At 49.8% G+C, this 14,170-nt stretch overlaps 1 protein-coding gene across 2 annotated transcripts in view; it reads left to right on the plus strand.

Moving 5' to 3' along the window:
• The window catches only part of Anxa6 (annexin A6), a 47,777-nt gene extending 40,441 nt beyond the window's left edge, over window positions 1–7,336 (plus strand). For both annotated transcript variants that reach the window (XM_070022682.1, XM_070022683.1), the window contains 5 exons: window positions 813–906; window positions 2,337–2,432; window positions 4,330–4,388; window positions 5,568–5,690; window positions 6,902–7,336. In XM_070022682.1, the coding sequence (XP_069878783.1) occupies window positions 813–906; window positions 2,337–2,432; window positions 4,330–4,388; window positions 5,568–5,690; window positions 6,902–6,961 (432 nt within the window). In that variant the 3' untranslated portion in view covers window positions 6,962–7,336. The remainder of the gene's footprint in view (window positions 1–812; window positions 907–2,336; window positions 2,433–4,329; window positions 4,389–5,567; window positions 5,691–6,901) is intronic.
• The last annotated feature ends 6,834 nt before the right edge of the window (window positions 7,337–14,170 follow it).

A 14,170-nucleotide genomic window follows, 5' to 3' on the forward strand; every position in this document is an offset into this window, starting at 1 on the left:
CCAATGAACCACCAAAAATGAACTGAAACTGGAGCTGTGGTACAAGCGGTAGAGCTCCAGCCTTGACTTAAAAGAAAAAAAAAACTAAGGGAGCCAGGCACCAGTGACTCATGCCTGTAATCCTAGCTACTCAGGAGGCTGAGATCTGAAGATCATCCTTCAAAGCCAGCCTGTGCAGGAAAGTCCCTGAGACTCTTATCTCCAATGAACCACCAGAAAATCGGAAGTGGGGCCATGGCTCAAGTGGTAGAGCGCTCACCTTGAGCTGAAGAGCTGAGGGACAGCGCCTGGGCCCAGAGTTCAAGCCCCATGACAAAAAAAAAAAAAAAAAAAGCTAAGGGACAGCACCCAAACCCTGGAGTTCAAGTCCCAATACCAGCACAAAAATAAACAAAATAAGTTGATATGGATGGCATCATAGCTGGTTAGAATATAATTGTGGGAACTGAGGAACGTGTCCTGGATATATGTTTGACATCATGACCCTTGGAGAAACACTGGCAAGGCCATTTCTGCTTGCATGCCATTCAGGCTTTCAGACAGCAGGAGGGAGGGAGGGATGGAGGGAGGGAGGGAAGGAAGGACTCCTAGCTTCTGTCCAGTGGCAGATTTGCCCAGTGCCAGTCCCAGAGCCAGGCCCTTCTATGCATATCCTCAGGGTCTCCAGGAACACTAGTTTGGGGTGGGGGGCTACTCTAGAGGATGAGGGAAGAAGTGGGGGCAGCCCCAGCCCCCCCCCAGATGGCTGGATTAGCCCCGCTTCTGACTGCAAGAGAAGAGATGATGCCCAGACTTTCTTGTGGTTTCTGCAGGAGATCGCCGACACTCCCAGTGGAGACAAAACTTCCTTGGAGACGCGGTTCATGACAGTCCTGTGCACCCGCAGCTATCCCCACCTTCGAAGAGGTGAGACCTCCCCCCACCCCTCCACTTCTGATTCAGCAATCAGAGCCCCAGATCTGACCTGGGTCTCTAGCTCGCGATGAGGAGCAGCCAATGAGCCGAAGCCTTCCTCTTGCACCAGGTGTGGAGCGTCATGGCTAACAGATCTCCAGAGTCCTGACACATCTGCAGCCTTCAGCCAGTTCCCCTCGCCTGTTGGGGAAGCGGGGGAGGGGGGGGGAGGATGCCAGGTGGAATTCCCCAGAGGCTCCCCGGGTGAGCCTCTGGTATAGTTCTGGTGTAGCTGCCAATACTGCTATGTTGAGAAGGATTCTGGGGTACAGTGGGAAAAGATCTCTGGGTGATGCCTGTCCAGGAGCAAGGCAGCGTGGGCAGCCGGTGATGGCAAAGAACCACGAGTCCCTGAATCAAATGTTGCCACACACACACAGGTGCACGGCTGTAGCACTGGCCCAATTGCGAAATTCCCTTTCCACAAAGGTAGTTTTTGCATTTGCCTGACCTCTTTCTGTATGAAAGGTGCTTTAACATGGTGGCCAACAGAAAAGAGAGTCTCGATGAATTCCCTTACTCTGCAGCTTAGGCAAGTTCCCAGATCTCTGCCTCCGTTCCCTTACCTAGGAATTGGGATTTTAGTTATGCCTTGAATGATTGTTGTTAGGATGTAAAAACTGGAATAGAAGCCAGATGCCAGAATCTCATGCATGTTACCCTGGCTACTTGGGAAATCTGAAAATCCCAGATCAAAGCTAGCCCAGGCAGACAAATCCATAAGACTCTTTCTCTCCAACTAAGCAGCAAAAGGCCAGAAGTAAAGGTATGACCAGGCACTGGTGGCTCACACCTGTCATCCTAGCTACTCAGGAGGCTGAGATCTGAGGATTATGATTCAAAGCCAGCTTGGGCAGGAAAGTCAGTGAGACTCTTTTCTCCAATAAACCACCAGAAATCGGTGTCAATATATATAATGTATTACACCACACCATGGTGTGGTCTATGGGTGTGTGTAATAATATGATTATACATTATGATTATGCATTATGATTTACATTAGGAATGTAGGTCCTATCATCACTACTTGCAGCAGCTTGGCTTCAAGATAAGAGTCCAGACAGAGGCAGGGGTCAGCCAAGGTCATTAGTGAGCTCAAGACACAGTGCCGGATGACTAGGACCCCTGTTCTTCTACCCCAGCCTAAGTTCATAGAACTTGCTAAAGCTGTGGGGCCGGAAGCTCTCATTTGGCACAGATCTGGCCGGAAGTCCACTATATATCCCTTCTCAGTGTCCCTGCCCAATTCTCAGCCTGGGATGTGGCCATTTCCCCTGCCCTTTCTGCTTTCTGGGGGTGGCCCTGGGGGGCAAGGAGGACATCGTCTCCCTCTCTGAACTGAGGGTCACTTCTTCCCTCCTCCTGGCTTCTCTTGGAACCAGTCTTCCAGGAATTCATCAAGATGACCAACTATGACGTGGAGCATGTCATCAAGAAGGAGATGTCTGGGGACGTGAGGGATGTATTTGTGGCTATCGGTAAGTGGAGGGAACCGAGGAAGGGGCTAGGGACACTGGGAACATGGGAGGATCCCCTAAAAGAATGGAGCTGTAGTCACTGGTAGAGGGAGTAAATACTGCCTCAGGTCTCAGCCAAGGGGGTGATGGCTGGGGCACGGTAAGGACTTGTTCACCATGGTGAGCATGTGGAGCAGGCAAGAAAACAGGCCTCCCGGGCTGGGAAGGTGGCTCAGTGGTAGAGTGCTTGCCTAGCATGCATGAAGGCCTGGATTCGATTCCTTAGTACCACATCCACCAAAAAGGCCAGAAATGGTGCTATGGCTCAAGTGATGGAGTGCTAGCCTTGAGCAAAAGAAGCCCAGGGACAGTGCCCAGGCCCTGAGTTCAAGCCCCAGGACTGACAAAAAAGAAAAAGAAAACAGGCCTCCCTGGTGAAAGAGGAAGACCAAGAAGGGTATTTGGGGGGTGCCGGACCCTCATGATCAACACACAATATGCATACGCTATGTGTTCACTCAGGACACACACTACACGTCCAGACGCTGCACTCAGCACCTGACTGCGCTGGCCTCTTCTTACATAATTTAAATTCTCGAATTTAAATTCTTGACTGTGAAAAGGATCTCATTTTCCCTGTTCTTGGTGTAAGTAGATAGGAACAAAGACTGCACTCTTGTAGTTGTTTTTGTTTTGTTTTTGTTTTTTATCAGTCATGGAGTTTGAATTTGGAGCCTGGGCGCTGTCCCTGAGCTCTTCAGCTCAAGGCTAGTGCTCTATCACTTGAGCTACAGCGCCACTTCTGGTTTTCCAGTGGCTAAGTAGAGATAAAGAATCTCACAGATTTTTCTGCATAGGCCACAATCCTCAGATCTCAGCCTCCCAGGTAGCTGGGATTACAGGTATGAGCTACAGGCTCCCAGCTCTGAACTCATTTTTATTAGTATTAGTTACTATTGCTTTGTGACTTCATTTTTGATACAATGTGTCGCATTAATGCACATACTTTTTAAAAAACATTTTGGTGCCAGTCCTGGGGCTTCAACTCAGGGCCTGGGTGCTTGTTCCTCAGCTTTGGTGTTCAAGGCTACCCAGCACTTGAGCCACAGCCCCCCTTCTGGCTTTTTCAGTGGTTCATTGGAGATAAGAGTCACACAGCCTTTCCTGCCTGGGCTGGCTTCAAACCATGATCCTCAGATCTCAGCCTCCTGAGTAGCTAGGATTTACAGGCATGAGCCACCAGTGCTTGAGTCATACTTTTATTTTTTTAATGCCAGTCCTGGGGCTTGAACTCAGGTAATGGGTGCTGCCACACCTCCACTTCTGGCTTTTTAGTGGGTAATTGGAGAAGTGAGAATCACAGACTTTTCCTACCATGGCTGGATGACAAGTTATCCGCACCCAGGCAGGGTTTTCAGTGTGAAGACCCGGATCAAGCCCACCGGGATGATAGGCTGCCTGCCACCAGAGTTGCAGGGGTCAGTACATCTGGGGTGAGGCATGAGCGTTAGCACTCCTGTCAGGGTCACAGGCGCTGCAGATGCTGTTGGCTGGGTGCCAACCACACTTTTGAGAACCTCTGCTCCGAATGTCTATAGAACCCAAGTCTCTAAAGTGGGTTTCAACACACATCGCTCATATTGATGCCCTTGAGACTCTTGACACTAACCAGGAGTGAGTGCCCTCTGAAACCTCTCCTGACCTTGGTCAGCTGCAAGTACCCTACCTGCAAGCCCAGTTGCAGCCCTGTTAAGAGCCAGGTTTAGGGAGGAAGTAAGACTGCAGAGGGGAGTGATGATGGTGTCATTCCCCAGTCTGACCTGAGGGTGGCACTGTTCTCCAGACTCTGGGGAAGTTGGGGGAATGCCCAGAGCCCCAGCACACAACCAAATTCCCTGTGTTCCTCTCTTCTCACCAGTTCAGAGTGTCAAGAACAAGCCTCTCTTCTTTGCCGACAAGCTTTACAAGTCCATGAAGGTAAGGCGAGTGGCCTGTTCCTTCTTTTCCCTCCCAGCACTGACTTTTCATGCACCCAGACACAGATAGGCGTCATCTCCCAGATCAGGACTTCTCTGGCCGCTGTGCCCTCTCTCCTGTCAAGTGTCAGCATCTGCCAACTGTCAGAAGTGATTGTGCTCTGCTCCCAAGGCATATTTGGCAGTGTCCAGTCATATTTTCAGTTGTCACAACTTGGAGAGTTGACATCTGGTCGGGAGAGAGAGTTGATAAATAACCCTATAATAAGCCGGGCATGGTGGTATATTCCTATATACCTTGGGAAGATTGTGGTCTGAGGCCAGCTTGGGCAAAAGCATGAGTCCCTGTCTGAAATAAACTAAAGCAAAAAAAGGGGGAGGGAGATGTGCCAAGAGCATGGTTTAAGTAGCCCAGTACTGAGGGACGGGGGGAGATTTCATTGCACAGCTGCTAATTATAAAGAATGTCTGGCCTCAAACATGAAGGCTGAGAAACTTGCTTTGCCTCCTCCATCTACGCCCAATACCTGCTCCTTGGACCCTGTGTTTGTTTCCTGCCATAACAAATCAAGTGGCAACAGAGACTTTATCGCTCGTAGTTCTGGGGACTAGAAATCCAAAGTGAAGCATTTTGCGATTGGTTCTTTCTAGAGGTTCCAAAGGAGGAATTACCCCCCTACTTCTAGTGGTTACCAGAAGTCCCTAGAGTTCACTCTTGTGACTAGATCACTCCATCTGTGCTCTACCCTCAACAATAATCCGTTGTATATCTCTATATAGTCCAGTCTGCCCCCTACAGCTCTCCGTTCACTGACTAGTCTACTTGCTGAATGCTGGGATTACAGGCATGCACTTCTATGCTCAGCTTCCTCTCTTCTTAAAAAAACGACAGCACTTAGTAACTAAGAAGGCACACTCTCATCTACTACAAACTTCATCTGAGTAAATCACAAGGACCCTAGGTTACGTTCTGAGGTTCCCATTGGGCCTGAGTTTTAGCGGGAATACTAGTCAATTGATATGGTCCTTTCTTGTCTTTCCAGATAGTTGGTCGTCCCTCTGGGGGATGGCTTTGGTAGGGTCAGGACTACTGGGGGAAAATAGAGACACCTTCTACTTCTTGTATGACCCAGCTCTGTGTCTCCTGCCTTGTGTCTCCCTCTTGTCTGAACTCCACTAGGGTGCTGGCACAGATGAGAAGACCCTCACCAGGGTCATGGTGTCCCGGAGTGAGATCGACCTGCTCAATATCCGGCGGGAATTCATTGAGAAATATGACAAGTCACTCCACCAAGCCATTGAGGTAAGGAGAACTCATTCAGGAGGGTCTTTTCTGAGGAGAGTCTGGGCATAATGAGATGGGGGGCTCCCATCTCATCCGGTGGCTCAGTATAGTAGTGCACATCTGTCATTCCCTCTACAGGGAAACACAATAGCTGGTTACAGTAGTGCATGCTTATCACCTCCGTGATGGAGATCACCCCCCAAATAGGAGAATGGTAGCCCAGGCCAATCAGGTCAGAGAGTGTGAAATCAAACAAACAATGCAAGGGTGAAGCCCACACAAGCTGGGCGCTGGTGGCTCATGCCTGTCATCCTAGCTATTCAGGAGGCTGACATCTGAGGATCATGGTTCAAAGCCAGCCTGAGCAGGAACATCCATGAGACTCTTATCTCCAATGAACCACCAGAAAACTGGAAGGGGTACTCAAGTGGTAGACCACTAGACTTGACTAGACTTGAGCTGAAGAGCTGAGGGACAGCGCCCAGGCCCAGAGTTCAGGCCCCCGGCCCAAAAAACAGGAAAAAAAAAAAAGAGGACTGGGAATGTGGCTTAGTGGTAGAGTGCTTGCCTAGCATGCATGAAGTCCTGGGTTCCACATACAGAGAAAGAGCCGGAAGTGGTGCCATGAATCCTGTGGTAGAGTGGTAGCCTTGAGCAAAAGAAGCTCAAAAACAGTGCCAGGCTCTGATTTCAAGCCCTGAGACTAGCAAAAACAATAAACAAACAAACAAACAGTGATTAGAGGCCAGGCACCAGTGGCTCACCCCTGGAATCCTAGCTACTTAGGAGTCTGAGGCCTGGAGGTTCAAGGGTTGAAGCCAGCTCAGGCAGAAAAGTCTACACTATTTCAACTGTAATTAACCATCAAAAGGCTAGACTAGAGGCACAGCAGTACGTGAGCAAGCGCAAGGTCCTGAGTTCAAGTCCCCATACAATAGCAGCCACTGCTGGCTCCAGGATCTGAACCTTGCAGGTCCTGTTAGATGTGGAGGGCGGGGTAGAACGAGTGAGTTGCTGAAGAAAAGGAGGCAGTGGTGTCCCAGTTCTACCCGGGTCCGATCCAGTGAGCTTTGGTGCCCAGGTCACAGTTGTGTGTCAGGAGCATCTCTCTCTGGTCTTAGTGTGGGTGACTGAGACGCGTGGAGATGTTCACGCCGATGGTCGCTAGGATGGGGTGTTAAGGCAAGGACTCTTTTCACTCATTCTTGTTCTGTTTCTGTCCCTGCCAGGGTGACACCTCTGGAGATTTCCTGAAGGCCTTGCTGGCTCTCTGTGGTGGTGAGGACTAGGACCACCAAGCTGTGGTGGGTGGGGTTTCTCTGCCAAGAAACAGTTGGTAGTCCCCATGACCAAGCCGCCGTTCCAACTACAGAGACTAAGCAAGGAGCGCTGGTGGAAAATGGGGTGCAGGTGGGGTCCCTGCTCCTCACCCGGTGCTCAGGAAAAGTTGCCATTCCTATGGGCCCAGCACAGTCCCCCCTCCACCCCCTCACACCCCCATCCTAGCTGGGCAGATAAACAGGAACCATCCTGTCTCATCCACCTCCACTTCCCTGTATCCCCTCTTCACCCTCCCTCAGATTCTGTCCCTCACCACACCCCCCCCCCACTTCTCTGATTTGGACTTTGTCGAATCCCCCAAATACCAAAGCCTCTGCTTGAAACCCAGTGGTGTGTGTGTGTGTGTGTGTGTGTGTGTGTGTGTGTGTGTGTGTGTGTGTGTGTGTGTGTGTGTGTGTGTGTGTGTGTGTGTGTGTGTGTGTGTGTGTGTGTGTGTGTGTGTTGAATGGCGGGTGCCAAATGAATGTGCTGGGGGCGGAAGGGGGGAGAAATGTGTGCGGGAACCCAAGCCCTCCCCCAGCCCACTTGTCCACTTAGTCGTGTAAAGTGCTGGACCAGCACCAGTTGGGATGCCTGGGTCTATCTAGCTTGCATCCAACACACACACTTGCTTTCTGACCCTTTCCGTTCAGTCTTAAATCACTACAGAATAAGAGACCATACAATGTTGGCTTTTTGTAAGTCACGAGGCTTGATTTCAGGGCCTGGGTGCTGTTCCTGAGCTTTTTTCCCCGCTCAAGGCTGGCACTCTACCACTTGGAGCCCCAGTGCCACTTCCACTTTCCTAGTGGTTAACTGGACATCGGAGTCTCCGGGACTTGACTGCCTGGGCTGGCTCTGAACCACGATCCTCCGATCTCAGCCTCCTGAGTAGCTAGAATTACAGGTGTGAACCACTGGCACTGGCCCTGAGTTTTTCCTGATGTTTCTGGGAATCCCACGGAACAGTACACACTTGCCTAAGCCCGGACACCCATCTGTGTGATGTGCACTCATTACCGCCAACCCCACACTTCCTCTTTTGACCCCCTCAAGGGTACAGATTTGATCAGTTTGGGGAGGCGAGGCCAAAGTTTCCACTGCATGAAGATTACTGATAAGCAAGTGGGCCTGACTGCAGTTCCTTATCACTTCCTCTCTCTGCTCTATAACTTTGATCTAATTGGTCAGCTACAGATTACAGACACTCCAAAGAATGGTGCTTTAAAATACTAACTATAGGGGCTGGGAATGTGGGAATGTATGCATGAAGCCATGGGTTCGATTCCTCAGTACCACATAAACAGAAAAAAACAGAAGTGTTGCCATGGCTCAAGCAGTAGAGTGCTAGCCTTGAGCAAAAGAAGTCCAGGGACAATGCCCAGGCCCTGAGTTCAAGCCCCAGGACTGGCAAAATAAATAAATACTAATTATAATGGCAAAGTTGGGCATGGCAGCTCATGCCATTTAATCTTGGCTCCTTGGGAGGTAGAAATTGGGAAGATGGAGGTATAGGCTAGCCCAGGTAAAAAATAATATCCTATCTGAAAAATAAAGTCACGCCACAAAAGACTAGGGCTGTGGTGTGAGTGGTAGAGCATCCAGCAAGCACAAGTCCCTGTGTTTAAGCCCCTGTCCTGCAAAAATAATAAAGTATATAATAAAGTATATAGAAATTTGGAGCTCAGAGCACTAGAATCAGAGGGGTAGGAGGAGACCCCCCCAAGAGGCTCAGGGAATGGTGAAGAGGAGGCCTGAGAACCAGAATTGAGAACAACGTAGACCCAGCCCTTCTCATTCCATTCTAATGTGACTTGCACTTCACCTTCAGTTACTGTGCTTGCATCCTGGGATTACTCAGTAGGAGGAGACTTTGTAGGTGGAAATAGTTGCCATAGAAACAGGAGTCTCTTACAGCCCTAGGAAACCTTTGATGTTTCTTGGGGGAAGGTAGGTATGCATCCAGCCACATTATTTGAGAAAAACCATAGGCAAGCTGGGAGCTGGTGGCTCACACCTGTTATGCAAGGTACTTAGGGAGGCTGATGAGGATCTGAGTTTGAAGCCAGTCTGGGCAGGCAGGAAAGTCCATGAGCCAATGATCTCTAATTAACCAGCCAAAAAGACAAGTGGAGATGTGGCTCAAGTGGTAGAGTACCAGCCTTGAGTGAAAAGTCCAAGAGAGAGTATCCAGTCCCTCAGTCAAACACCAGGACTGGCAGAAGAACGAGAGGAAGGGAGGAAGAGAGGAAAGGAGGGAGCAAGGGAGGAAGGAAAGGGAAGAAAGAAAGAGAAAACAAGGCTGGGTACCAGTGGCTCGCCTGTAATCCTAACTACTCAGGAGGCTGAGGCCTGAGGATCACAGCTTGAAGCCAGCCAGGGGAAAAAGTCCTTGAGACTCTTATCTCCAATTAACCACCAGAAAATCAGAAGTGGAGCTGTGGCTTAAAATGGTAGAGTGGCCAGTTGCCTTTGGTTCATGCTGTAATCCTAGCTACTCAGGAGGCTAAGATCTGAGGATCATGGTTCAAAGCCAGCCTGGGCAGAAAAGACCATGGGACTCTGATCCCCAGTAAACCACCAGAAAACCAGAAGTGGCACTGTGGCTCAAATGGTAGAGCGCTAGCCTTGAACTGAAGAGCTGAGGGACAGTGCCACGCAGGCCCAGAGTTCAAGCCCCACAACTGACCCAAAAAAAAAAAAAAAAAAAAGCGCTAGCCTTGAGCAAAAGGAGCTCAGGGACAGTTCCCAGGACCTAAGTTCAAACCCCACGACCAACCATAAAGGAGTTGAAGGGAGGGAGGGAATAAACCACACAAGCAGGAAGATCAGCTGTTGGGAGAACATTGGGATGACCCAGTGGTTCACATCTGGGTGTCTGCAGTGCAGCCCGTGTTTTCCTTGGACTTGGAACAGAGGGAAGAGTCGCCATTATCCCAAGTTAGAGATACCCATTCATGTGTGAGCCCATGCTTGTAGATGCCCCCAGGGGCACCATGCTAGGTGCCAACCACGTGAGCCCTGAGAGTTTTGGTCTTTAAGCAGATCCCTGTTGGGATCTCTCCAGAATGACACAGAAGCTTGTGTCTATGGCCCAAGTTCAAGGAGGAGAAGTGGTGGGGGCTAGAACACAAAAAGGAAAGAGAAAGCAGAAGCTGCAGCCGCTGACGGTGTCAAAGTGGGAGGCTGGGAACTTATCAGCCTTGATGGGGCCTCAGATTCTCACCTCAGTCGCCCATCAGGAAACTGGTACAGACCACTTCTGCAGTGGAAGCACCGGCCAGGCACTAGTGGCTCACACCTGTAATCCTAGCTACTCAGGAGGCTAAGATCTGAGGATCATGGTTCAAAGCCAACCCGGGCAGGAAAGACTGTGAGACTCTATCTCCAGTTAATCACCAGAAAACCAGAAATGGCGCTGTGGCTCAAGTGGTAGAGTGCTAGCCTTGAACTAAAGAGCTCAGGGACAGCAGCCAGGCCCAGAGTTCAAGCCCCATGACTGACCAAATAAATAAATAAAAGAATCACATAGACTTTCCTGCTTAGGCTGGCTTTAAACCATGATCCTCAGATCTCAGCCTCCTCAGTAGCTAGTAGATGTGAGACACCAGCATCCAAAGGTGGAAGAAAGGTTTTAGACAAAATATAATCAAGTGCACACTTACTGGGGTAAGTTACTTACAGTACTGGGGTACTTACAGTAAGTGTGGAGGCCAGACTAGAAAATGGAGAGGGACTTCAAAAGCTGACTTGAGCTGGCTTACACCTAATAATACTATTCAGGAAGCTGAGCTCTAAGGATCACAGTTTAAAGCCAGCCCAAGCAGAGAAGTCTGAGAGCCTCTTATCTCCAGTTGACTAGCAAGAACGCCAAATTAGAGGAATGGTAAGTAGTAGAGCATCACCATGAGCAAGCAAGCAAGCCAAAGTTTAAGCTGCAGTACTGGTATACATACACACATACATACACAGCTGTCTTGAGTTTTACACAGTAAAAAGCAGTAATGGGCCAGGCACTGGAGGCTCACACCTGTAATCCTAGCTATTCAGGAGGCTGAGACCTGAGAATCATGGTTTCAAAGCCAGCCCAGCCAGGAAAGTCCCTGAGACTCTTATCTCCAATGAGCCACCAGAAAACCAGAAGTGGAACTGTGGCTCAAAGTGGTAGAGTGCTAGTCTTGAGCAAAAAGGAGCCCCAGGACCTACAAAAACAAAACAACAACAACAAAACCCACAGGGCTGTGCTTGCCTTGCATGCATGAGGCCCTGGGTTTGATTCCTCAGCACCACATAAGCAGAAAAAGCAGGAAGAGGCACTGTGGCTCAAGTGGTAGAGTGCTCGCCTTGAGCTGAAGAGCTGAGGGACAGTGCCCAGGCCCAGAGTTCAAGCCCAGTGACCGACAACACACACACACACACACAGGGTGGGCAGGGGGCAAGGGAATTGCACAGAGGCAAAGGCTGAAGCAGAGCTGGGCAAAGCAGGCCAGGACTGCTCTAGGGGCTTTTGAGAACACCATTTGGCTAGGTCAGGAGAATCCAGGGAAAGGGCCTTGGAGTTTAACCTGCATGCAGAGCTGCAGAATGTGCTAGCAGCAGGGTGTGGCATGAGAAACGCCCTTTAGGATAGATAACCCTGGCAGCCAACGAGGAAGAGGCCCTGAGTGTGGACCAATGAGGACTTTAGAAAAAGAGAAGGACATGGGGAGGGAGGGACAAACAAGGGAAGTAGGAGGGGAGGAAGGAGAGGGGTGGAGGGAACTACAAAGCCAGGTGACATTAATCCAGGGAAGCCAGAGGCAGGAGTAGCTTTGAAGGCAAGATGTGAGGCTAACGCCCCACCCCCATCTCCTTTTTACCAGCCAGGGACTGTCCTTGAAGCTACTGAAGGACCAACAAAGTCCCAAGCCACAGCTGTCTGGGAATGCAGCCCAGGCAGCAGCTGTTCTCAGAAGCTTCTAGAACTTGTACTTCCCTTTGTGCATAAACCCACCCCTTCCTCTTCCAAGTTACCACCACCTGTCCATGGTATTGCCAGCTGCAGTTGGAGGCCCTCCCTGGCCATCTATCAGGAGGGCGTTGGACCTTGCTCTGGGAGGGTCTGATTAAACAGGAAGAATGGAGAAAGGATAGGTTTTGCTCATAGCTTGTCATAATCCCAAGCCACGGCCTGCCAGGAGACCCATAGTCACTGGCCAGATGTAGATAACACACTCAAGATGTCCACAACGTGGGCTGGGAATGTGGCTCAGTGGTAGAGTGCTTGCCTAGCATGCATGAAGCCCTGGGTTCGATTCCTCGGTGCCACATACACAGAAAAAGCTGGAAGTGGCACCGTGGTAGAGCACTAGCCTTGAGCACAGAGAGGCTCAAGGACAGTGCCCAGGCCCTGAGTTCAAGCTCCAGGACTGGCAAAAACAAACAAAAAGATGTTCTTAACACATGGTGTTGATAACAGGTACCATGTTGACAACACAAACACACATTGTTGGTCACACACAAATGATCCGAGCTAAGCCCGGGTACCTGAAATCTGAGGGTCACAGTTCAAAGCCAGCCTGGGCAGGAAAGTTCATGAGACTCTTATCTCCAATTAACCACCAGAAAACTGGAAGTGGCACTGTGGCTCAAGTGGTAGAGCGCTTGCCTTGAGCTGAAGAGCTCAGGGACAGTGCCCAGGCCCAGAGTTCAAGACACACAACCAACAACAACAAAAATGATCAGAGCAATCTGGAGTACGTTGTGCTGTTACTTTGCTTTTTGTGCTGCTACTTAGGGCCTAGACATGGTCCTGAGCTGCAATTTTTTTTTATTTGATGAGCAGGGGTGGTACAATTAAATAACTAAGGCAATAATTATATTTGTTCTTAATCATTGTTACCCCATCCCTCATTATCTCCCACTTACTCCTCCCTATTTCCCCCATCCCAAGTTGTAATTTCTCTGTCCAACATAGTGTCAGTGTTGCTGTGGTTCATCTGTTGTCCTGTGCTATTTCTGTGATTCCCTTTTCCCTTCTGCATATTGCATTATCTACCACTTGAGCCACAGTGCCACTTCGGCTTTTGGCCCGGGGGGGGGGGGGGGGTCTTAGTTGAGCGGAGATAAGACTTGTCTCACAGACTTTCCTGCCCAGGCTGGCCTGGAAATGTGATCCTCAGATCTCAGCCTCCTGAGTAGCTGAGGTTACATCTGTGAACCATGGGCAGCACTTTCACATTTTGGTTTGGTATGATGTTTTTTCGTTTTGTCAGTTGTGGGGCTTGAACTCTGGGCCTCGTTGCTGTCCCTCAGCTCTTCAGCTCAAGGCTAATTAGTGCTCTACCACTTGAGCCATAGCACCACTTCCGGTTTTCTGGTGGTTAATTGGAAATAAGAGTCTCATGGACTTTCCTGCCCGAGCTGGCTTTGAACCGTGATCCTCAGATCTCAGCCCCCTGAATAGCTAGGATTACAGGCGTGAGCCACTAACGCCCAGCTAAGTACAATTTTTTTTAATAGATCACACACACCTCTATAAAATCAGAGACCCTTCTCTTAATATGTGAGTCCTACAACAGAAGGAGAAACACCCAGGCCCTGTGGTAGGTGGACTGTAGGCCTCAAACCCTTGAGGTGCTCTGCCCTACTTGATACTCTATCCTGGGGAGACCAGATCTACTGGGGCACCAGGCAGTGCTCAGGGAGATGGGCCTTGGGGCAGGTTGCCTGAGGACAGGCTCAGGGTGAGTAAAAGTTAAAGAAGCTGGAAGGAGACATTCTCCTTCAGAAGACGATTCCCACTCAGTTTACCATCCCGGGAATGTTTTGGAAGCTGGTGGTGAAGGAGTTAGTGGTGCCTTTGGAATGTCCCTACAAAAGCCTGGAAAACCCACAGTGCTAGGATTTGTTCAAGGTGACTCAAGGTCACTATCTGCTCTATGCTTTTTCACTGGACCCAGGACCAAATTCCCCTGTGAATGACATGCAAACCCAAACATTAAACCCTGCTAGCTAGTCAGGCGTGAGTGGTCACACCTGTAATACTAGCTACTCAGCAAGGCTGAGATCTGAGGATCAAAGTTCAAGCCTAGCCAGGGCAGAAAAATCCATGAGACTCTTTATTTTCCACATAACTAACAAAACACTGAAAGTGCAGTTTGTGATTCAAGTGGTAGAGCCCCACAGCATTGAGCAAA

Source organism: Dipodomys merriami, unplaced genomic scaffold (assembly GCF_024711535.1).
Source record: "Dipodomys merriami isolate MVZ:Mamm:240054 unplaced genomic scaffold, mDipMer1.0.p SCAF_151, whole genome shotgun sequence".
In the NCBI taxonomy this organism is placed as follows: domain Eukaryota; kingdom Metazoa; phylum Chordata; class Mammalia; order Rodentia; family Heteromyidae; genus Dipodomys; species Dipodomys merriami.